The sequence below is a fragment of the Canis aureus genome, chromosome 4 (genome assembly GCF_053574225.1).
Source record: "Canis aureus isolate CA01 chromosome 4, VMU_Caureus_v.1.0, whole genome shotgun sequence".
In the NCBI taxonomy this organism is placed as follows: Eukaryota; Metazoa; Chordata; class Mammalia; order Carnivora; family Canidae; genus Canis; species Canis aureus.
Window position 1 is genome coordinate 53,013,424 of NC_135614.1, and position 18,399 is coordinate 53,031,822.

General features: G+C 43.5%; 1 protein-coding gene across 1 annotated transcript; it reads left to right on the top strand.

Annotated features, from left to right (window-relative positions):
• The first annotated feature begins 1,797 nt into the window (after positions 1 to 1,797).
• On the top strand, positions 1,798 to 17,904 carry IL12B (interleukin 12B). The gene is made up of 8 exons (XM_077895680.1): positions 1,798 to 2,445; positions 6,844 to 6,931; positions 10,547 to 10,822; positions 11,376 to 11,493; positions 12,977 to 13,194; positions 14,616 to 14,773; positions 16,162 to 16,293; positions 16,831 to 17,904. Exons 2-7 carry the CDS (start codon positions 6,844 to 6,846, stop codon positions 16,291 to 16,293), a joined length of 990 nt encoding a protein of 329 aa, XP_077751806.1. The 5' UTR covers positions 1,798 to 2,445; the 3' UTR covers positions 16,831 to 17,904.
• Positions 17,905 to 18,399: the final 495 nt, after the last annotated feature.

An 18,399-nucleotide genomic window follows, 5' to 3' on the forward strand; every position in this document is an offset into this window, starting at 1 on the left:
TCAACTTCTATGTTCAGCATCCCCTAACAAGCTACCGAAAGTCTTCCTGGGGCAGGTAGGATAGATAAACCAGTCAATAAAGCAGCCATTTATTAAGCACTTAGCCAGGATGCTGTGCTAAGTGCATTACATCTGACCTCATTTAATCTCACAACAAACCTAAGATCAGGTACTATTATTAACCCCATTTCACAGATGTAGGAACAGAGGCTTAGGGGAGATAAGCAATGTGCACAGCAGGTGCTGGAATTCAGGTCTCTAGCACCAGAATCCATGCTCTTAAACACGTACTACTACTACTTGTTCTTGATGTAGGTGCAGAGTTGTGTCCCCACATTTTTCACACAGGACTGGTCCTGGGGCTGCAATCTGAGTAGAAAGGCGGGGGGAGGGGGGGGGCCTGACCTTGAACCTTCTTGTCCATAACTAGCATACTATTGTTACTTAGATTTTATGTTCAAATCAGTTTTTTTTTTTTTTAATTTTGAAGATGTGTTTACCAACACATTGGTAAAATGTTTTTGTCTTACTTGTCTTGTTTTCTATATGTAGGTACTCATGGAAGGTCACAGAAGGGCTCACCTGTAGCGATGCAGCCACTGTAAATGAGTTAGTGAAACTATTTCATGTCAATTTTATTTTTTTTTTATTTCAATCTTAAATGAAGTTTTCCGTTCAGCAATCTTTGATGATTTGTTGGCAGTAATAACTATTTTCTACAGAAAGAAAGAACCCCTCCCTGCAAGTCGACACAAACTTTAATCTATGTGCGTGTATCATCTAACAACAAAAATCAAACCGCGGAGAGGCCCCTGCCCCATCACGGTCCAGCACTATTCCCCGGAGATGCCCATCGTAAAAAGCCAAAGGGCCTCCACGCTATCACACAACCAACATCCAACGCGACTTACTTTGCCCGCATCTACATATGCCTCGGATACAGGATGCTGTGCTTTGTTGTCTAACGAGAGAAGATCCTCTCTTGTCGCTTGAAGCCTAAGGGCAGACGAGATGGGAGAAGGCGCTGGGAGCTGGAGGCCCTGTCTCCGCCCAACCCGAGCACCAGGTCGGATAACCAGTGGGACCGCCGGCCCAGCAGCCCCCGCCCTCGCCGGATGGGACAAACCGAGGAAGTGTGCGGTCGGGGAGCTCCGCTGCTCTCGCCCGGTTTCCATTCCCCCCGCCCACCCCCCCCTCCCCGGGCAGAAACTACGAGGAAAGCCAGCATGGGAACCTGCGCCCACCTGAAACTCTGCGGGGCCCCAGGAACTTCCCCGCGCGCGGTAACCGGGCCCGGGCGCAGCTCCCGCACCGCCTCGCAGCATCGCCCTCTGCCGGCGGCTCTGGGAACGACATCCGCAGGCCTGTTCTTGGGGCCGTGGGGGCCGTGGGGGCCGTGGGGGCCGTGGGGGCTCAAGCCGGGGTTTACTTGCTGTTCTTGTGCAGATGGGGGGGGAGGGGGAGCTAACACTGCGTTCACCTTTCATCCCTCTTAACAATGTTAAATTCCGCTAGGAATTTCTGGCGAATTCTGCTCATTCTGCGCTTTGGTATAGAGCTCCTAGGGCCATAGTTTTGTGTGCAAATGCGTGCGAGGTTATAGTCTGAGTTCCCCGGAGTGGGGTGGGGTGGGGTGGGGGGGCTTCAGGGTGACATGCTTGTCCATATGCCTGACTGCGGGTATTTCACTTTCTGCCCCTACCTGTCCGTGAGCAAGCACCTATGAGCATGGGCTGTACCCCTACGTATTTGAGTCTTATTAGGAGGCGCACATTTTTATTGCCTTCCCGGGGCTCTGCCTGTGTGAATACGCAAGGGTGTGTGTGGTGCATGAAGCCACAGTGGGTGATAATGGTATGTTTCTGAAATCCAGATGTTAAAGGAAAAATGTGGTTGGAGGGGAACCCCAACTATACTAAACCCTTTACCCTTCATCTCACTTTCTTTGACTTTAGGAGAACCATAGTGTTTGCTTTTGGACTCTCTAGCGTACAATTGCTTGATCTTAACCTGAACCTGGTCTCCTGCCTGACCTCTCCTTGGCCTTCCTTCTCCAGTCTGTGTAGCCCAGGGTAGCTGCCTGGTGCAGGCTCTAAGCACATTGACTGTGATGTCAACGCAAAGAAGTGAGCATCCCATCTCCTTCCTTTTTCCCCACCCAAAAGTCATTTCCTCTTAGTTCATTACCTGGGATTTTGATGTCTGTGTTCCCTCAGCATTATTGATACACATAGGGGAAAAAAAAAAAAAGGAACTTCTTGAAATTCCCCCAGAAGGTTTTGAGAGTTGTTTTTAGTGTTGCAACTTGGACAAGTCAGTTTCTAGTTTAAGTTTCCATCCAAAAGCTCGGTAGGAGTAGGGTATATAAGCTCCAGTAGCAGTAGCAGCAGCAGCAGGAGACTCCGTTTCAGACCCAGGGAACCTTGCAGCCTGGCCAGAAGCAAGGTAAGTAAGCACTTCCTTAGCCCTGGCCACCGTTCCGCAGGCCCACAGGCTGGCAGGGCTACCTGGCATTGCGGAGTGGGTGGGTTTCTGGTGACTTACCTGCTGGGACACTAGCGAAAAGTCAGTACTTTGGGGACTGATGTAGAAAGTATTAATTTAATTTAATTTAATTTAATTTAATTTTTTAGAAAGTATTAATTTTAAAAGTCACCTAATAATAATTGTACACCAAGTTCTGTGAATGAACGCACATTTTGTAGAAAGATTTGTTTTGTCTTGTTTTAAAGTGGTATGTACATAAAAGTATGTTGCTCGATATTAATGCCTATCAGTTAAATTGTATAAAGTGAGTGGCACTTCCCTAGTACTGTAAACTTTTTAAAGGGTGTTCATTCATTAAGTCATAATGAATTCAATAAATAATTGAATTCATACTTATACCTCATAGCTGAAAGGTGCAAAGCATATTTGCTCCTATATTTGTGTTGGGTTTATTTTTTGTTTGTGTTTGTGTGTGTGTGTTGGGTTTAATAGTTAGGATCATCAACCAGATTGATAGATTTTTTGGATTAACTAACTTCGGCACTACTTTAAAAATAAAAAGCAACTGCATTGTTTTTAATCTTTTTAATTAAAAGCGTTTTTAAATCTGTGAGAAGGGAAAAAGATTATACTATACTGGTGCCTTATAGTTGTCCAGGTAAATTGTGTGCAACAATTTTCAGATTTAAAAAAATAGTGATCAGGGACACCTGTGTGGCTCAGCGGTTGAGCATCTGCCTTCGGCTGAGGAGTGATCCCAGGGTTCTGTGATCGAGTCCCTTATTGGGCTCCCTGTGGGGGGCTGCTTCTTCCTCTGCCTGTGTCTCTGCCTCACTCTATGTCTCTCATGAATAAATTGATAAAATCTTTTAAAAAATAATAATAACAATGATCAAGTCAAAATATCACTTGAACCAAGAGATTACCAAACCCCAGCTGCTGGCCCAGTTTTTTTCAAATAAGAAATTTCAAGGTATTAGAAAGAATTTGGGTAACCTCTTAGTGTTCATTTGACTGGGATCTGAAGTTTTACGGTTTCTGTACATTCATTCATTCTTCCAATCATTAATGAAATTCCTCTATGCTAGAATACTTATGTTGAACTTTGAGGAGATAGAATAAGAAAGACATGATCCTTGCCATCAGAGAGCTCAGTGTGTCAGGAAGAACAAACATAAAGAAGTAACTATATCGGGATCCCTGGGTGGCGCAGCGGTTTGGCGCCTGCCTTTGGCCCAGGGCACGATGCTGGAGACCCGGGATCGAATCCCACGTCGGGCTCCCGGTGCATGGAGCCTGCTTCTCCCTCTGCCTGTGTCTCTGCCTCTCTCTTTCTCTCTCTCTGTGTGACTATCATAAATTAAAAAAAAAAAAAAAAGAAGTAACTATATCATATTGATGATATATATATAGATATATATAAATTGTAGTAAGTGCTAAGAGTGGGCTTCAGAGAGAGCAAATAGCCAAGAGTCCTGACTTCCTCTGGGCAACATGCTGGACACCTTACACGAAATATTTCATTGACTCATCACCACAACAGGATGCCCGTTTTACAGGTTGAGTGTGAGGCTTAAAGAAGCCAAGTGACTTGCCTGGAGTCACACAACTAATAAATGGCAGAGCTGGGATGCCAGTGCAGCTCTACCTGGCTCTACCTTTGCATGTGCTACCCATGCCTTGTGTGACTATGGCTTTGTATTTTTAAATAATAATTCTCTTTAAGTTAAAAAGTAACAAGGTAAAACTTGAAAAAGAAGTGTCCACCCAAGTGTCATGGGCATGCCCATGTCGGCACCAGCATTAGGGAGTGTAACCATACCTGGGTCCTTGTGTTCCTTATACAAGGATCTCAAGAATTAAGAAAACCTACAAAATTACATGGAAATAGGTTTAATCCTCAAGTCTCATATTTAGCACACCAAGGAAATGTGGGCTGTGGAGTATAGCTCTCTGGTATCAGCTGATCTGGAGAACAGCAGGGTAACTACATGCCCCCCCTCCTTTTTGGATTCCCCTGGGTTGGATTAAGAGAGTGATCCACCACCACCTCCACTCCCTGCCCGTGTTCTGGGGTTTAAAATGTAGGTGATTCTAAAATGCAATTTGTTTCTTAGAATCAACACCAGGGCTCCCTTGACCCTGAAGTGCAGTTCACCTGAAATTCTCATACACATCTAAGGCCCCAGGAGGAAGTGCTAGACACAGAGGCAAAAGGGAAAACCCCAGCATTAAGAGAGTGCAAAAGAATTACTGGGAGATGCCAGGAATCTCTGTTATTTCCCTTCCCAGAGTGCCAGCATCTGGTCTTTACAAGCCTGTGTAATTGCAATACTTCTAGGGCATTTCCCTACAGCCAGGCACGACTTTTTACCCTACTATTGTACACAAAACAGACATATCAGATATTTCCTTTATCTCTTCCCCTTGGTACAAGCTGACATGTTATTGGTTGCCTTCTATGATATGCCCTCTGATTGCGTTGCCTCAACAACCCTCTGAGATGGGTATCATGTCCATGTTATAGAGGAGGAGACAGGCTCAGAGATCATTTGGGCATCACACAACTAGCGAGTGGAGGAACTAGATCAAGCCCATGTCTGCTTGACTCCAAGCCCGTGAATGTCCTAACTGATGCCCCGTGGCAACTAGTCCATTGCCACAGTTGTAACCTGGACTAAATGAATAGACATGTTTGTGAAGGCTGCAGGGACAGAGTGCTGAATCTACAGGACAGCCAGATCTAGTCCCGTCTCTGCCACCCACAGCCCTTGTAATCTAAGGGAATAAAGTGCCTGGCAGGGTTCTCCTAAGTTAGCAGCAGTTCTAACAAAGCCATGATTTGTCAATATTCAGTCACTCCAACCAAGGGATTCTCATTTTTAAGGTATTTGGCCAAAAATTTTTAGTCTTATTCTTCTTATGATTTAGTCAGTGGTTTCTAACCACGTGTCAGAGAACATGGATGCTCTCTGAGATGGATGGAGATGTTTCAGGATGAGATGAAATGATAAATATCTCTACCTAATTCAGAAGTAGGGTACAGTTTTCACATTCTAAATATTTGCACAAGGGGATCCCTGGGTGGCGCAGCGGTTTGGCGCCTGCCTTTGGCCCAGGGCGCGATCCTGGAGACCCGGGATCGAATCCCACATCGGGCTCCCTGCATGGAGCCTGCTTCTCCCTCTGCCTGTGTCTCTGCCTCTCTCTCTCTCTCTGTGTGACTATCATGAATAAATAAATAAAATCTTTAAAAAAAATAAAAAATAAAAAAATAAATATTTGCACAAACCCTGGATAGTAATCCAGATTGAGTTTTACTATCAGAAAGAGGTGGTGGATTGGGCACAAAATGATGCATTTTGCTTATCATAGTGGGTATATCAATATTTTAGGGTCTTCTCCCAAAGAACCTCTTGATTTTCAGCGCTTATGGGCTTGAACATGGGTTAAACCAGTGGTTCTCAAAGTGTGGTCTGTGGACCAGCAACATCAGCTTTATCTGGAAACTTTTAAAAAATGCATATTCTGAGGTACCCCTCCTTCAACCTGCTGAATCAAACCCTCTGGAGGTGGGACTTAACCATTGGTATTTTAACAAGGCTTCCAGGTTACTTTGATGTGCACTCAAGCTTGAGAATCACTGGTTTTATGATGTAAGAGGAAGTAACCTTTGAGTTTGGAGCAATTACTATCTAAACAAGGAGAGAAACTAAACCTGGCCACCAGATCATTGCCATAATTTGAAATCACCTCTAATTGTCTCCCACCACCACCACCACTACCACCCCAAGTCCTTTACCCCTAGGTGTTACCGCACATACTGCCTTGTGCTACAGTGACACAGGATATAGCTGGTCTCTCTGACTAGAGGGTAGGCATACTGACTTCATAAATATTTGTTGAATGAAAGTGTTTGCTCCTAGAAAGCAGAATCCAGGCCAGAAATCCTTTTTTTGCTTCCAACATATCTCGCTCAGAGCCTTTTACATAGTCAGTACCAAGTATATAATTGCTAAATGTTGATCCCAATAAGTCATGTTCCTGCTCTGAGCTGTGGGCTTCTCAGCTTAAAAATAAGAGGATTTTATCAGACAGCTGGTCTCCTTCAGCTCCAGATAGTCTGTGGTTCTCTCTTTGAAGATGTTCTTTCCCAGAGACTGGCACAGGGCTCCTGTAATTCACTTAGTACTAATTTGACAGTGCAGAGAAGAAAGAGAAAATTAAAAATTAAAAACAATGTACATAGAATGAATATGGTTTGCAAAGCAACTGAATGACTACTGACATTGTCTCTTCTCTTTTTCCCTCCTGCTCTCTTTTCCTCCTTCTCCTCTGTTTCTCTACCTCCTGCAGATGCATCCTCAGCAGTTGGTCATCTCCTGGTTTTCCCTCGTTTTGCTGGCGTCTCCCCTCATGGCCATATGGGAACTGGAGAAAGATGGTAACCAGCCTCTTCTTCTCTGTGGTGGCCCCAAATTCTGAGCCAGGACTCATCAGACAGGCCCCGGAGGAAAATCAGGGGCAATCAGGCCTTGGGGCCTCCTAGTGAGCGCCATCACTGGGAAAACGCAGGCCATCTGTCCTTCCTTCACCTTTGAGGGCATCTATGTCATTTGGCTTTCATATTAGATGCCAGAGTAGAAGCTTTTTGTGGACTGTGATGGGAAAGGTATATGGACTTGGCAGGTATTACTAAAAACCAGCGGTATTGTACAATTAAAATTCCAAAGTGAAGGATTTGGAAAGATTAAGAACTCCGTTCGATCATCCCCCACTCCACTGCACAACATCACCCCCTCCTTTGGCACTGAGAGGACTCACTTCTGACCAAGCACTTTTGGGGAAGCATAGTATTTAGACTCACATTGACTTGGGCTCAGAGGCTGACTGCCACTTATCGATTAGGTGACCTTGAGCTGGGTCACCTCTAAGGCTGAGTTTCCTCAACTGTGAACTAGGGATTATGAAATGACACCTACAACATGGATGATTGAATGTTAGTGAATGCAGGGGACAACTCAACAGATGTGAAGTGAGAATAAATGTTAGCCAGTATTGCTTTGGTTGTTTAAAATGATGTCTCTGATGAATCAAGAGAACCTGTTTATTTATAATCCAACTGATCAATAAAAATCACAAGTAGAATAATAGAATAGGTAGGTATTAGTAAAATAAGGGGTTCCTCTATCCTTCTGTTGTCTTACACACAGTAAATAATATATTAACTGATTGTTACTTGTTCCCAAACGATCTTCAGATGTTTCTCATGGAAGCCAACATAATGTTGGCAATTACTATCTCTAATTGTATCATAGTAATAATAGTTAATATTTATTGAGCACAGTATCTCATTTAATTCTCATAACCTCACGTGAAATAGGGTCTGTGTCCCATTTTATCTATGCTGCAAATGGAGGCTACAGAGATTAAGTAACTTCCCCAGTTTCCCAGACCTGAGAAGGATGGAACAGGGATTGATCTCAATTCTGTCTCACTTCAAAGTCTGTGCATTTAAGTATTTGTAGAAGGTTTTACAAGAAGGTCATGAAGCAGTTTTTTCCTATGCTTGGAGCACAGGAGGAAATAGGCATAAGTTAAAAGTGAAGCCACTTCAGTTGTTGATCAGAAATAACCTGTTGATGGTCAGGAGAGTGGCACACTAGAAAATGGAAACGTGAAAGAAATTTGAGACTTTTCCTCCATTCGTACTCTTTTCGGGAAGGCAACAATCCAGCCATCTCCCCTCTGCCTGAGGAGGGTCTGAGAGTTCTAGAGCCTCCCTTGAGTAAAGGCAAAGGCCTGGAGCCAGATGATACTTCCAGATCCCTGTCCAACCCTGGGAGTTTTAGCGAGCTCAGGAAGCTTGGCTGTTGCATAGTAAACCCCAAAGTTACTTCTAATTTGGTAAACCGCAGAAATTCCAGGAAGTCAATGTGAGAAACAGAGGGCGGGACGACTTTGGAGGCCAGGCACAGGGTTCTAGATCCTTTTCGTCAGGCTCCCTCTTGCAGTTGTTGCCTCCTGCGCTTGGGGGATGGGGTCTTCCAGGCCTTCTGAGGCTCAGTTGTGTTGTTCAGTTGCTAGTGGAAAAAGAATAACTGGAGAAAGCCAAAGGTGCCACGTGGGTTTATGTGGGCACAGCCTATCATTTCCAAAGAGCCAGGTCCCAAATGCTTTTTACCTCTTGTTTTTGTTACCCATTCAGGACTTCTAAATCCCTCTGATCCAAAGTGAGAACTTTATATTCCACAACACTTTACATTTGGATGCCAACAATAAGAGTCACCGTGTATAGAGCATTTAAGGGCACTCTGTGAAGCCGTTGTATGAATTAGCTTGTATAATCCGTGTCTCAACCTGCTGAAGCAAGCACTAATATTTTGCTCATTTTAAAAAATGATGACACCAAAGCTTAGAGTAATTGGATATCATGCCTGAGGCCACAGGCAAGTATCAGATATGGAGCTGAATCTAAACTCAGACCAGTGTGACTCCAAAATCCAGGCTCTTAACCAGTGTGGCTCTCAAACTTGACAGGGCATCCAAATCCCCTGGGGAGCATACAGAACAGATCATCGGGCCCATCTCAACATTCCTGATTCATCGACTCGGGTTTTGTATTTTCCACAGTTTCCTAGGTGCTGCTGCTGCTGGTGGTTGAGTGATCAGGCTTGGGGAACCACTGCATTAAATGGTCTAGTTGATTAGTAAGTGATGTGTGTATGAATGAAGCTGTGATAGGACAACTCATTGAAGTACTCTACTAAGCCATTCCTCAGGTTAGAGAGCCAATGCCAAGCCAGTGAGACAGAAGACCTGAGATATAGCTCTTATGTCTCTAACTTTTTTTTTTAAGATTTTATTTATTTATTCATGAGAGACACACACACAGAGAGAGAGAGAGAGAGAGGCAGAGAAATAGGCAGAGGGAGAAGCAGGCTCCATGCAGGGAGCCCGATATGGGACTCGATCCCAGGTCTCCAGGATCATGCCCTGAGCCAAAGGCATAGATGATCAAGCACTGAGCCACCCAGGCCTCCCTTGTGCTTCTAACTTAATGTAACCTTGCTTAGCCTGCTGGTTTTGGCACACTCCTCCTTGAAATGGGAAGACCAAGATCTACTGAACTGCTTCATAAGAGTGTAAAACTGCTTTAAAAAATAGAATGAGGGATGCCTGGGTGGCTCAGCGGTCGAGCATCTGCCTTTGGCTCAGGGTGTGATCCTGGAGTCTGGGGATCGAGTTCCACATCAGGCTTCCTGCATGGAGACTGCTCCTTCCTCTGCCTGTGTCTCTGCCTCTCTCTCTGTGTGTCTCTCATGAATGAATAAATAAAATCTTAAAAAAAAATAGAATGAAAATCTCTATTGATAAGTTTTAGTGGTAGGAACTAAATCCTCAAATGCCCGTGGAAAATTATAGGGCAGTATCTCTGTGCAGTCATCTGACCCTTTGGCGTGTGAATAACAATAACTAACCCTGAGTTTACTGTGGTAGGCACTGTCCTAAATATAGATATATTTAATACTAATATCCAAACCTACAACACAGATGCTATTATTATCATTTTACAGTTGAGGAAACTGAGGCTTATGGTGATTTACTACCTTGTTCCAAATCCCTTAGCCAGTTAGTGGGGGGATAGGATCTCAGTGCTGGTCAGTCTGTCTTGACATCTCTGGGCCCTGCCTTACTGTCCATGCAATTGAAATTGTGCTGGAAGGTTCTTCTCTCCACCAGGCCTTTGGTAGATAGTTTTTTGCTGTTCATGTTTTGGTATATCAAAGCCTTCCCCATTGCCGGCGAATCAGAGGTTAATTATTAACGACAGCCTGCCAGTTAATAACTCCGTGGCAGCTATAAAACTCTTTGCTTGTCTCTTCATGACCTTATATCCAAGTAGGGCCCAGTGGCCTGAAATCAATCATCTCAGCAAGCATCTGCTGTTATGAGCCAGGTTGTGCTCTGGCAGTACAGATGCACAGGTGGTTCACAAAACCCAGTCCCAGAGTTCATGAAGCTCACAATCCAGTTCTCCACTCCCTGTGCTCTCCAGTTTATGTTGTAGAGTTGGACTGGCACCCTGATGCCCCCGGAGAAATGGTGGTCCTCACCTGCCATACCCCTGAAGAAGATGACATCACTTGGACCTCAGCGCAGAGCAGTGAAGTCCTAGGTTCTGGTAAAACTCTGACCATCCAAGTCAAAGAATTTGGAGATGCTGGCCAGTATACCTGCCATAAAGGAGGCAAGGTTCTGAGCCGCTCACTCCTGTTGATTCACAAAAAAGAAGATGGAATTTGGTCCACTGATATCTTAAAGGAACAGAAAGGTAATTCCATTCCCTCAGATGGTGTCAATTTTCTCTTTTGCGCCATAAGAAATAAAAACTTTAAAAATGTAAAAGGCAAGACATGACTAGTGTAGTTAATGAACTACAAGGGAATATCAAATCCCTTGCTAGAACCACCCAGCACTTAGGTTTTTCTTTGCTTTCTTAGACACTTGGAGGAATCAACCAACCAAATCTCATGTTGAGAGATTGTCATGGTGAATCTGATTGGTTTTCCTGAAGTTCTTTTTAAATGCTAATGGAAATTAACCAATGTGTATAGTGAATAACTCAGCACTGGGATGGCAGCTTTGAAAAACTTAATCCCTCCCTCTGATGTGTTAGGTGCATGGCATGCTCTGCAGAATCAGCAACCTATTGAGACATTGCCAGTCCCCATTGAACTGCCTATCAGGGGAGCAGCAGCATTTTCCAAGGAAATAAATGGAAGATCTTCACTCTTGTAGCACTGGGTGGCCTGTGGCTCATCACAATTAAAGTCTATCTGAAAGAAAGCCTCTAAATATTGAATTTTTGTTCTTTTCAAATCCAGAATCCAAAAATAAGATCTTTCTGAAATGTGAGGCAAAGAATTATTCTGGACGTTTCACATGCTGGTGGCTGACGGCAATCAGTACTGATTTGAAATTCAGTGTCAAAAGTAGCAGAGGGTAAGTGAAATCACTCTGATTTCTCAGTATTTGGCTAGAACTATTTCATTAAGAAAACAAGGGCAACCTCTCCATGGCTTATCAGTTAATAATAGGGGAGTAAACAAAGTCAAACGTGTATTTTTTCAACGCCCACTGTTACCTAAACTGGGGAAAGAACATGGAGATTTAAGCTAATCGCCTGAACAAATGTGTGGGTTAGAACAGGATATTACTGGGACCTGAGAATAGCCTCTGCTATGTTTGAACCCACTCATCCAGATTGCCTGGCAATGCTTCATTAAGGCTCATAGCACCATGGGGAGGGATAAAAGGAGAAATCAAAGCTATGATGACTTGCCAAAATTGCACCTTGAGATGAAAATAGAAACAAAAGCTCCAGTGCACAGATCTTGAAAGCCCTGAGGCCAACTCCAAAACCCTGAGGTTTCTAGAAATTTGTCCAGAGCCACCTCAACTCCTTTTCCTTTTGCCGACATCACTGAGTTTACTGTTTGTCCGATACACTTGGACTTCCCCTAAGAAATCCATTTCCACGGATACTGAACCTATGTCAGCGGGTCTGTGTGTCTTCCCTCACTCACCATCTAGGTTCCTGAACTGACAGAGCAAACCCCAGGTGATCACCCTGGCCTTGTCACTTTTTAACTGAGTAAATAAACCCCTGGGGTATCCCTTTTCCATCTTGAAAATGAAAATGCTTACCAAAGGAATGCTTATACAAATGCACTGAAACACAGATGCCAGCGTTCATTGTGATGTTTTTGGTAATCAGCAGGGGAAAAGTTAAAGTGTGATACATTATCCAGCTTAACGTGGATAACCCAATCTGTGTGGTGTCTCATGGAGCACTTCCCATATGTTCAGAGGGGGAAGAGATGGTTATTAAAAACCATACATATATCTTTATATTTATGGTTTATGTATACATATATACATAGTTATATCTATTTAATGAAAAATAAAATCATTGTGTGTATATATAGAAACATGTGTGTATCCATATGTACATGTGGATATATGATTGCTTTGAATATTCATAGACAAAGGTCTGGAGGGATATAACAAGCTATGAATAGTATTTCTATTTGGGGAGTGAGATTAGGGTTAAAAGAGGCACACACATTTCATTTATACAGGTTTTAATCTTTTTCATTTTTTATAATTAGCACATATTGGTTTTGTAATTAAAGTGGGAAAAATGAATTTAAATTTTTAATAGGGAGATTGAACCAAGGGCTCTGGATCTAAAAATTTCTGAATTCATTTAGGCCAAAGGGATGTAAATGCAGAGTTGTCTCTAAATATTTGTACCGCCTGTTGTGGCAAAGCTTGTTCTCCTGGGGAGGGCAGTTTCTTACGCTTTAAGGAAAAATCAGGGCATACTTGGATCAATTGTATCCTCAAACAGCTGTTTAGCTGCAACCACTGGGAGCTTACCCACAAATGTGTGACACAGGGTAATGTCTGTCTTTGACTTCAGCTTCTCTGACCCCCAAGGGGTGACATGTGGAGCAGTGACACTTTCAGCAGAGAGGGTCAGAGTGGACAACAGGGATTATAAGAAGTACACAGTGGAGTGTCAGGAGGGCAGTGCCTGCCCCTCTGCCGAGGAGAGCCTACCCATCGAGGTCGTGGTGGATGCTATTCACAAGCTCAAGTATGAAAACTACACCAGCAGCTTCTTCATCAGAGACATCAGTGAGTTCGCTTAATTATATGTGCTTAATAAGGATAAATGCCATTTGTCACATGTTCACAATGACCCCATGCACTGAGGTAAGGGGTTTACATGCATTGTCTCTTTTATTCTGTACCCCCAAAAGACTACAATATAGATACTATTCTCTGCATTTTAAGGAAGAGACAATTGAATCTCAGATTAAATAAATTGCCCCAGATATCACAGCTAGGAACTCAGAAACCAGTTCTGCCCCACTGGAAAAAGCGGCCTTTTGGCTACCCTTCTATCTGCTACCCAGGCAGCTTCCATGGTGAATCCAGGAGGACCCCCTCGAACATAATATTTACCTTCAGAACCAGGGCTTCCCTACTAATTGCAATTATTCCCAACCAGGCTTTCTCTAACATTTGAAAAAGAATCTTCATTATTGGAACATAAGCCCCTCCAAAATGGACACCAATTTTTTTAATCGGCAAATGGAGATTTTGCCATTTGTCACTTCCTTTACCATTTATCCATTGGACATTCATCATGAAATAAAATTTACAGAACCACAGAACTTGCTCAAACATTTGTGGAGAAATTACTCTTTGTGGGTAGGAGGAGGTTTGAGTTCCATAGGATAGCCAGGAAAGGTCTCTCTGAAATGATATTTAGCTGAATTCTGAAGGAAAGAAGGTATCAGTTGTGTTAAGAACGGAGAGAAGAATATTTGAAAAGCATCTACTAGGAGCCATGGTCTTTGGACATTCCATAGAGTGTCTCCTTTCCCCCCATCCAGACAAAGGTATGCTACTCAAAGACAGAGTCTTTTGTGATACTCGCTGCTGTATCCTCCGCACATTGCACAGTAACTGGCACAAAGCTGGTGCTCACTCACCATTCATTGAATGAATGAATGAGCATAAAGACAATCTGACTTCAACTGTTGCAAGACAAGTCAGTGCCAGATGCCGTGAGAAGACATCAGAAAGAGCACTAAGTGGGAAGTCTCTCATGTTGTCCTTAGCAAGAGACTCAGCTCAAGTCCAAGTTTTGTGCAAAGAGGGATATTGAGCACAGGGAGGGTGGTCCTTCTGCACCTAGCCCAGATGTGAGAGTGTTCTTGTCTCTGTGGAATTTCTTCTGAGCACTATGGAGAGGTAGTCCTACTGCCAGGGTTCATCTGCTTGTGCGGGGGATGAGGAGGATTCTGAGCCTCTCTCAGGGTCAGCCAGAAAGGATTGGACAACTGGTGAGGACTGCCTCCCATAGGCACCAGTGTGAGCACCAGCAGCAGGGATGCCTCACGTCTGCCAACTAGGTGCCCAGAGAAGTTAAGTAACTATCCCACAGACACACAACTGGTTAAAGGTGAAAGTGGGATTAGAAGGTGGAACTACCTTACACCAAAAGCCTGTTAGGAAAATCAAAGGTGTTTCTATATCTTCTTCCACAGTCAAACCAGACCCACCCACAAACCTGCAGCTGAAGCCATTGAAAAATTCTCGGCACGTGGAGGTCAGCTGGGAATACCCCGACACCTGGAGCACCCCACATTCCTACTTCTCCCTGACATTTTGCATACAGGCCCAGGGCAAGAACAATAGAGAAAAGGTAAGATGTGACTCCAGTACCATGTATTCAGGTTTATGCAGGGCCCACATCTAGGAGGTGAGTTGTGATAACAGTAGCTAACATTTATTTAGCACTTTCTACGTGCCTGAGACTGCACTAAGGGTTTTACGTGTATATCTCACTCAATCTTTAAAGTAACCTGACGAAGGCAGATAGTGTTACTATCAACATTTCACTAGTGAAGTAATTGGAGCTCAGAGAGGGTCAAGGGCTTACCCAAAGTTACCCAGCTAGGCAGAGTCAGAACCAGGAAACCATTCTGGTGAACAAAAATTCCACACACCCAACCATGCCACCGCCTTCAGTATGGTTGGTCATTCATTCTTGCACTCAGAATTGGTCCTCACATAGGAAATCTGAGTTCCAGGAGCCTCAAACTATTATTGTTGCAATTTAGTGAGTCTAAGGAATGATAGAACATTCATGCTATGTCTCACCCCAAATGGATAATTCCCAGCTCTTCCACATATCGTGAAATTATTTCATTGAGCAGAATGTTAGTGTTTACATAGGCTAAGACAATGGATTCCAACTTTCTTGCCTTGGCATCATAATCCTAAGGTCTTGAAGACGCTTTTATAAAGCCCAAGACTCCTTGGACTGCGGTTTTAGAATCACTGGATAAACGCCTTATTCGGGATAGGGTTTAGCATTTGATAGAAATTCGGTCATTCAGTTACTCCCTGAGAATTATTTTTTGTAGGATGGAAAGGCTATTCTGGAGTAGATTTTACCTATTTATTATTTAAAGTATTGATATGTATCTTCCCTACATAAGGTTTATATCATTAATAGGTATATTTACCGAACACTTTGTACCGATTAAAGACTTTGCCGATTAAAGAATTTTACATGATGATTACCTTTAACTCTTACTCATCTATGAGGTAGGAATGATTATTATCCCTCTCTTATAAAGGATGAAACTGAGACAACAGAGCCTAAAGCATTTTCCAGTGGTCACACAGCTAAAAGTTAGCAATGCCTGGATTTCAGCATGTTTTCTGATAAGTGGATCAGGATATAGTATTTCAGAATATCCAGGCGACAGCTAGAGAAAATCTGCCTTAGTTTCACCATCGGCCTAGTACAGAGGTGAGAGTGCATGGGGCCTTCCGGTAAGGCAGCTGTGCTAGAAACAGGAAAGCTGGACCAAACCATTTCTCCCCCTAGGCTGAAGTCTAAAAGCTTCATCTGTATTTAGAGCTTCTATCGGTAGGTGGCGCACGTTCTACACAACTCCACAGTTTATTGCAACAGTGATGCCCTAAAATCGAGGTGTGCTGGTTTGGGGAGATCAAGCTTTGCAGAAATACCCCCAGCCCATCTTGTGACTGCATTGCCAAAGACTTCCCTCTCCTTTGCAGAAAGATAGACTCTGCGTGGACAAGACCTCAGCCAAGGTCGTGTGCCACAAGGATGCCAAGATCCGCGTGCAAGCCCGAGACCGCTACTATAGTTCATCCTGGAGCGACTGGGCATCTGTGTCCTGCAGTTAGGTGAGCAGGCCCACAAAGCCCAGGCCACACCTGAACACTCAGCGTCCCCGGGGTGCAGGGCAATGGTGGGGGACAGTATGAGAGAAAAGGGAGACAGGGTGCCTGGTACACAGTCACCAGAGTCAGAAACATACATTTGTTCATTAAACAGGTATTATTTTTAAAAATATAAAAATAAAAAATAACAGGTATTATTTGATGTCCATATTGTTCTGGGGAATATGCTGGATGCACAGATATTGCAGTAAAGAAAACAGGCAGAGGTCCTGCCCTCCTGGAGGAGAAGGCAGAGAGAGGTAGCCAAAGGAGCAAAAAGAGCTTGCAAGTGATTTTCAGGAATTAGCACCTTATCCTGGGCACCCTGGGTGGGGGGGCACTGACTGCAACCAAATCCAAATCCTCAGCCACATAAGCATGGGCTGGGCCTTTCTGACATGGAATCCCCAAACCCAATTGCCCCAGTATCGTGGTGTGTGAAGTAAGGGGGCTTGCTGCCACATTTCTAATCTACATAAACTATTGGTATTCTTTTTTCAGGTTCCACCCCCAGGATGAATCTTGGAGGGAAAGTGGAAGATATTATGCAAAATTTTCTAAGGACACATGGAAGAGGCTCCAAAAGTTATTTTCTGCCTAATTTTCTTTTTGTAAAGGGTCATTATTGTGTCTTCGCAATATTTTTTACATTTAAATGCCAAATGCCCACTGAAACAATCAGCTACTTTATTTATAGATTTTCAGCTAGCAGGCTGCCACTGACCTTAATGCTATTTAAATATTTAAGTAATTTATGTATTTATTAATTTATTGTTATTGAACACTTGTGTGCCAAGATATATTGTATGTTTCATACCCTCAGGACCTGATCTGTAAGGAATAGGCCCTATTATGCAAAATGTGAATTTATGTGTTATTTATACTGACAACTTTTCAAGCAAGAATGTATCATTTTTATGACAACCAGTGAGCACACAATATTATGATGCCAGCACCATAATATATTTGTGATGGATGGGAACACAGAGGTAGTTAAATAGAGACATGGAGACACGAATCCATTTGAGAAGTTTCTGGAGACGGAGATGTTAGATCCTGTATCCATAAAGACTTCCTTGCGGTGGTGTTGATAAAGCAATTCAGGGCCACTTGCATTTTTAAGCAAGTTTAGTTTTTGGATGCCTGAATTTAGAAAGACCTGAGACAAATAACTCAAATTGAGATTCAGCTTCAGCCACCTTGCCAGTCCCCATCCCCATCTATCTGTAAGTCATTGGAGAGTGACCCAGGGACACTGTAAGTGTCTGGAAGTAAAAAGGTCTTATGATCCAAGAGGGAGAACCAACATGGCCAAGCACAAAAAATTGTCAGAATTTCCAGCTGCTCCTTAATAGCCAGGCAAAAAAAGCACATGGATGCAAAGAAAATGGTCAAGAATTGCTTACTGGACAGCGCAAGTGAACCTGACTGGTGGATGTGACCAGAAAGTGCCAATCGCTGAGGTGCTACTTTTAAGTAATGAATGTGCTTTCTGTAAAGTGATTTCATTTCTTTTCTGTTTACTTATTTGTTTTTGCATTCTGACAATGCACTAATAAAAATATAACTCTTGTTTGCAATAATATTTTGGGCTTTCTCAGCTGACTCGAGTATCCTGTTCCCACATTTACCAGGACTGCATTATTTTCCCCCTGCCATTTAAGAGTTGCTCTTCTTTGAAGCGATTTCACTTCCAGTTCTGCAGTGTTGCCCTTTCCCTTTATAGAATTCCCAAAGTCAGTGTCTTGCTGAGCTCAGGGAATGTCCCTGTGGTCAGACCACAGGGAACTCTGGAAGGGCAGGGAACTGCACTTATACCCTCTTCAGAGGTTGGATGCACTTGCTTCTTTTGCCATCTATCCTAGAATCCACTCTACTGTTTCCAAAACATCATGAAATAAAACCCCAATGTGATCGAGTCACGAGCTCCCAGCTCATAGATCCAGGTCCAGTGTTTACAGAAGGTTTGTCATGCGACTTGAGATGGAGGAGTTCCAGAAAACCTTGGGTTGCCTTCCCCAAACAGTGCCCACTCCTGGCGCAGCTTATAAAACAGGGATGAAAAGTTAA